The sequence below is a fragment of the Sinocyclocheilus anshuiensis genome, unplaced genomic scaffold (assembly GCF_001515605.1).
Source record: "Sinocyclocheilus anshuiensis isolate Anshui unplaced genomic scaffold, SAMN03320099.WGS_v1.1 scaffold208, whole genome shotgun sequence".
NCBI lineage: Eukaryota > Metazoa > Chordata > Actinopteri > Cypriniformes > Cyprinidae > Sinocyclocheilus > Sinocyclocheilus anshuiensis.
The window spans coordinates 123,299-130,016 of record NW_015557186.1 but is presented as its reverse complement, the minus strand read 5'-3'; the positions used below and the strand labels follow the sequence as shown (position 1 = coordinate 130,016).

The 6,718-nt window shown below is 36.8% G+C and overlaps 1 protein-coding gene across 1 annotated transcript; it reads left to right on the top strand.

Moving 5' to 3' along the window:
* chrm5a (cholinergic receptor, muscarinic 5a) lies at window positions 1–1,303 on the top strand. Its single transcript, XM_016474126.1, has one exon. It carries the CDS (start codon window positions 110–112, stop codon window positions 1,301–1,303), a length of 1,194 nt encoding a protein of 397 aa, XP_016329612.1. The 5' UTR covers window positions 1–109.
* Window positions 1,304–6,718: the final 5,415 nt, after the last annotated feature.

Here is a 6,718-nt window from a genome sequence, read left to right as displayed (position 1 = left end):
CACCGTCAGCGCCAACGTCTCCGGCGCGCACAGCCTGTGGGAGGCGGTCTCCATAGCAACCGTCTCCGCCGTGGTCAGCCTCATCACCATCGTCGGGAACGTTCTGGTGATGCTGTCCTTCAAGGTGAACAGCCAGCTGAAGACGGTCAACAATTATTACCTGCTGAGCCTGGCCTGCGCTGACCTCATCATCGGCGTCTTCTCTATGAACCTCTACACATCGTACATCCTCATGGGCCGCTGGGCTCTGGGAAGTGTGGCCTGCGATCTGTGGCTGGCTTTGGATTATGTGGCCAGTAACGCATCTGTGATGAACCTGCTGGTCATTAGTTTCGACCGCTACTTCTCCATCACCAGGCCACTAACGTATCGTGCCAAACGAACGCCGAAGCGAGCGGGAGTCATGATTGGATTGGCTTGGCTCGTGTCTTTCGTCCTCTGGGCTCCACCGATCATCTGCTGGCAGTATTTCATCGGAAAGCGAACGGTTCCTGAAGGACAGTGTCAGATTCAGTTCTTCTCTGAACCCGTGATCACTTTTGGCACGGCGATAGCCGCCTTTTATATTCCCGTATCCGTCATGACCATCCTCTACTGTCGGATCTATAAGGAAACCGAGCGGCGCACCAAAGATCTAGCCGAGCTTCAAGGAGTCACCGCTTTGAACGATTCAGATGCATTGAATCAAAAGACTCATTCGTGTTTCACCTCGAAAGAGACGTCCAAACTGGCTGAAGAGCAGCTGACCAACTTTAGCTACGCTTCATCCGAAGACGAAGAGCGCTCGGCTTCTCCTTGCGTCTTCCAGACGGAAAGCAGAGAGGAGAACTTCAGGACAAGTCCTGCTCGAAACAAAAAGTGCGTTTCTTACAAATTCAAGAGCGCCAACGGAGACGAAAAGCCCTCTTCGTTCTCGTCGGCCGAGTCTGTGAACGCACCGTCTTCCTCCAAACCCGTCGAAGGCACGCTGAAGAGCCAGATCACTAAGAGGAAGAGGATGGTTCTGATCAAGGAGAAGAAGGCGGCGCAGACTCTCAGTGCAATCCTGCTGGCCTTCATCCTCACCTGGACGCCGTACAACATCATGGTGCTGGTCTCCACTTTCTGCTCCGACTGCGTCCCGCTCTCGCTCTGGCATCTGGGATACTGGCTGTGTTACGTCAACAGCACCGTCAACCCCATGTGCTACGCTCTCTGCAACAAGACCTTCCAGAAGACCTTCCGCATGCTGCTGCTGTGCCGCTGGAGGAAGAAGCTGTTCTGGTGCGGACCGAACCCTGCGGCCGGAAACAGACTCACCTGAGACTTTACTTCACTGCACAGATTCACTCTGAGGTTTTCCTTAAAGGGATACGCTACCGTTCAGCTTTTTATGTTTTTTAACGAAGTCTCTTCTGCTCAGCAAGGATGCATTCATTTGATAAAAAATCTATAAAAATAGGAAATATTATTGCAATTTAAAATAGCCGTTTTCTATGTGAGTATCTGTTAAACTGTAATTTATTTCTGTGATGCAAAGCTGTATTTTCAGCATCATTACTCCAGTCTTCAGTGTCACATGATCTTCATAAATCATTCTAATATGATGCTCAAGAAACATTTCTGATTATTATCAATGTTGATAATTATTAGAAATAAAATGGCAAAAAAAAGCTCCATAAATGTGTCTCAAAAGTACCATGAAACTGGCTCCTTTGAGTGTCCTTTAATCAAATGTGACCCTGGAGCACAAAACCAGTCATAAGCAGGGCCGCATTAACCATTGGGCTAGGCGGGGCTTTTTAGCGCTATTATTTAGTGGAGTTTTTCCGTAAATTCCATGCATTACCATTAGAGATTAAAACGTCACATTTGAATTTGTTTTACCAATCAAATGCATTTATTATATATATATTACTTTTGAACAAACTGTGCACGCAGCCTATCTATCAGGTGATCGCTGCGCCTAATGTCTGCATTCACCTCTCTTCACTTCATTCTGGTGTAATCTAGAAACGGTCATGCAAAGAACAATCTTCGATAAGTAAAAATGTCAACTATTCTAAAAAAAAATAGTGAGAGAAAAAAATGAGTTAGTCACTAAAATCCACAGCTAGTTTATTTCACTAAAGCTGATGATGGAGTGTGAGTTGTGGAACCGCAAATGGAGCCGATAAAAACACAGTGTCATCATCCCCACAGATTTTAGGTTAGTTTGATTATTAACTTGAAAGATGTTGCTTTTTGTGTTTGAACAAACTATATAGGCCTAGTATATTCGCTCATGGGTTGAGAAATTCATTTTGTGTGTCATGATGTAAGCTTTTCATTTAAACGCATTTTAAGCATTTTGGTTTAAAAACTAATTTAAAGGTCCCCTGAAATGCTTAGAAACACGCAGCGTTACTATGTGTTGACGTCATTTTAACTGAAACAGGAAGACAGGGCGGGACATATCAAGCAGCCCCGCCCCTTTTTAAAATAGCCAATAGCGTTCGTTTATATCACAGCTTGGGCTAGAGCCGTTCAGAGCCGTTGAGCGCCGTAAAGCCGCATTTGACAGCCACAATCTCATCCATATTGCTATAAAATATAGCATTCTGTGTAGAATTCAGAGCGCACTTGCTCGTACAGCGCCTGACTAAACTAAGAGTTATTTTTCGCGCCGAAAAGAGTTGAGTGTTAACGTTTCGTGTTTAAACATTTGAATACACATAGTTATGTGTCAAAATGCCCATCTCCTCGTCAACACAGTCATTTGTGTCTTAAATGAACATTAATAGTTAAAGATAAAGCATGTGCACTAGTTGGCTATTATGAGATCCTGGCATTATATGAGATTTTAAAGGGATATAGTTCACCCAAAAATTTAAATACTGTCATCATTTACTCAGTTTCAAGTTGTTCTGAACCTGTATGAATTTCTTTGTTCTCCTCAACATAAAAGAAGATATTTTGAAGAATATTCGTAACCACCAGAATGTTTCTGGTCCCTGTTGACTCCAATAGTTTTTTTTTTTTCATACTATGGAAGTCATGGGGAAACAGAAACTGTTACCATTGTTCCAAATATAAGTGTTTCATTCAACAGCAGAAGGAAACTCATTCAGGTTTAGAACAACAACAACACAACTTTAATTTTTGGGTGAACTATTCCTCCAAAGCAGCCTAATATAGCTACTGCTGCTGTTTGTGTCAATAATGTAAATGAAACATTAGAAAGAAAATCACTCACTGTCCTTGACCAAATCGCTTTTGTAAAATAATGTATATTGAATTTATGCAGTGAAGACTATTCAGTCTATTTGTAGTCTATTTATTTTATACGATGTAATATTTCTTATTCAGTGCTTTAAGTGTTTGTAGGTCAATTTCTTTGTTCTATTGTGATTCATGACTGTTTACTTGTCTTCCCCAGCGACTTAACACTGCTTTTGTGCTCCAGGGTCACAAATCTTTATCATATTCGAGGAGGGAATGATTTAAAGGATGAATTCGCTGATTGTAAACCAGCTTTGTATTATTAATAACGTGCACCAGCAGTGAGATCGTTTATTAGTCTGTGAGATGATGCAAAACGAGTTATTTTATGTCACTCCTCTGATTTTTGACAGCTCTATCTCTAGTCATGTAGCACAAAAATATTTTGGGTAACCCTTTCTATGAAGCTCATATTTATAACACATTATAAGGGTATTCTTAAGGCATTATAATGAATGCATTATAAAAAAAACGTATACAGTATGTTGTTTCATCTCGATCAATTATAATACATTATAAAACTCACTTATTTGTGGTTATAACTTTTATGAGTATGATTATTTATAACACGCAATAAACACCACGTTAAATCCACTTAATTTATAATGGATTATAAATCTCATATCTTGACATTATTTATTTAAGATCTGTACAGTATCTTATTATCTTACTGATATTACAATAAATATGGTTAAAAGCAAATGTGGCATATTATACATTCATCTGATCAGATATCTGATCTTACGGCTGTTTAAGAAAAAATATTATTTTTATTATTATTGTTTATAAGTGGTCTTTGTCTGCTTTACTTAAAGTAACAAGTTAACAATAGCAAGATATGAGACTTATAATACATTATAACGATGGGAAATATAATCCATTGTAAGTTAAGTGGATGCATTGTATCCATTGTGTTATAAATCATCACTTAAAAGCTATAACCACAAATAAATACATATTGTAATGCATTAAAATGGTTGTAATGATTACTCATGAGATGATACAACATATGCATTAATTATAATGCCTCAAGAATACTCTTATAATGTATTATAAATAGAAAGTGTAACCAATTTTTTTTTTTTTTTTGCATTTCTACAGACAATTTTTATTAAAATCAGTGCAATCAGTGAATTCCTCCTTTAATGTTTTCTTAAGTATTTTTGTGTGAATTACTCCTTTAACTCTGTCATAACTCACGCATGAATCTTTAAAGTTAGTTGAAGTCACTGTAAGCCCGTCATTGGATTCTGTGACGCTTTCACAACAATCATCCGTTATGGAAATAAAGACCCACCAATATCATTATGATGAACAAACACCCCATCAGAGATGATTTTCTTCATGTGTGTCAGTGTTAAAGGGCTAATGTTGTATTTCAAAGGCTTGATGTTGATTGTACCAACTTGAAATGCCTTATCGTGCCATTATAAGAACAGAGAGGAGCTTTAATGACGGAATTAAGATGCAGTGATTCTGGATATTTGTCGTGTTGATGATGTCAAACAAACTGTTTTAATGACGATGTGTGATTTTTATCTATAGGTGCTTGGAAGATTTGTTTTGATGTGCCGTAAATAACTCAGTGAAGGTGATCAAAGATGCCAGAACTTTCTATTTCATCAGCTTTATTGCGCTTTAATTCCCTGTAACCCATGACCGTGTGTGATTTTTATATCAGTGTCAGGAGACCCTTTGGACTCTTCAGTACAAATAATTCTAACATTTAAATGTTTATTGAATAAAATGAAATATTTGATCCAGATAATTGATTCTAATGTGTTGCATGGGTTAATAATTCATTGCTACACTGTAAAAAAAAAAAGATTTTCATACTCGGGTATTTGTCTTGTTTTCCAGTGCAAACATCTAAACATTCTTAAGGCATGATACATTAACTTGAGAAGCTTGTTTTCTGAAAAATTTATCAAAATGAGTTTATTTTTAACCCTCATAACACATTTAAGTCCGTTTTGACCTGGAAGAGATTTCTAAAAGAAAGTTTCTTTAAAAAAAAAATGCATGGTTTTTAGTAAGGGAACAAAACTTTGCTAATGCTTCAAGATCCTTAAAATACACATTATTTGTTGTTTTTTCAGATTTTTTACAATTATTTTTTAAGAGATATAACCATTTAAAATGTTCGGGTCATTTTGACCGTGTATGTATGGAGCACCATTGGTGTCAAAATTACTATCTGTAAAATTATCTATGAAGTTTAATTAGTGCCAAAAAACTTAAATATATTTAGCCTTTTCTGAATATCTCACACACTTTTGGACTGAATTTTGTTGATGAACATGAATATGTCATTTATTGATGAACCATTGCAGCATGAAAAACTTAAACTGAAAACTTCACGTAAAATGAATTTTAGTTTGAAAAATTAATCAAAACAAGTTTTGATGTTGTTTTGTTAGAAATAAATATGTAGGTTTCATAAATTTGGACTGCTTTTGAACAATCATGAATTATAAATTCAAAGGAATTTAATTAAATTCCTTTCCAAAGAGGTTAATAATGATAATTCTAAGATTATTTTGTCTTATAAATTTCATGCAATGATATACTCAAATAAAATTTCTTATAAATGTTGAAAAATATATATTTTGCATCCGTTTTTTTTTTTTTTGTGGTTCATGTGTAATTTGAAATCTCAAAGAATTTCTACATTTTTAGTTAATGAAAAAGGGGTAAATGCAGTAATAACATGGTAACATTCAAAACCTTTACATTTTTTCACATTCACTCAATGAGAAGTTGCTGATCAGACACAATATGGTTGAAAAGTATTAACTTATGACTGTTTTATAAAATAACGATTCTTCAGGTACAAACGTAATGTGAAAACAATATGAGGGTTAAAACAAGCAAAAAATATCCAGGTCGGAAAAATAAATTTGTTTTCCCTTTAGTTGCTTTTTCTGACCCCATTGGCAGATATTTGTTCTTGTTTTACTCACTTCATTTTGATCAGTTTCTCTTATCTTCTGTCACTGTGAATCTCCAGTACTTGATTTGTGAAAGTTTGTACTGGAAAACAAGACAAAAATACTGAGGAAGAACATCATTTTTTGCACTTTATTCCCTCAAACACAAAGCTCCTTATGTAGAGTGACGTAGGGTTAAAAGGTTAGTTCACCCAAAAATGAAAATTCTGTCTGAGGGCTCTCTGACCCTCCCATAGACAGCAAGGTAACTACCACGTTCAAGGTCCAGAAAAGTACCAAGATGATCGACAAAGTAGTCCGTGTGACATCAGTGGTTCAACTGTAAAGTTACGAAGTTACGAGAATACTTTTTTGCGCAAAGAAAACAAAATTAACAACTTTATTCCACATTTTCGTCTCTACTGCGTCACTTTGTATGTATCATGTATCACACAGTATCATGACGCGAGCATGTGGTCATTACGCCGGATCTGGGTCAGCACCGCCACATGGACTACTTTGTCGATCATCTTGGTACTTTTCTGGAC

What these genes read in the sequence shown, in the direction of transcription:
- chrm5a (XM_016474126.1), top strand. Translation starts at nt 110, where the DNA reads ATGCTGTCCTTCAAGGTGAACAGCCAGCTGAAGACGGTCAACAATTAT.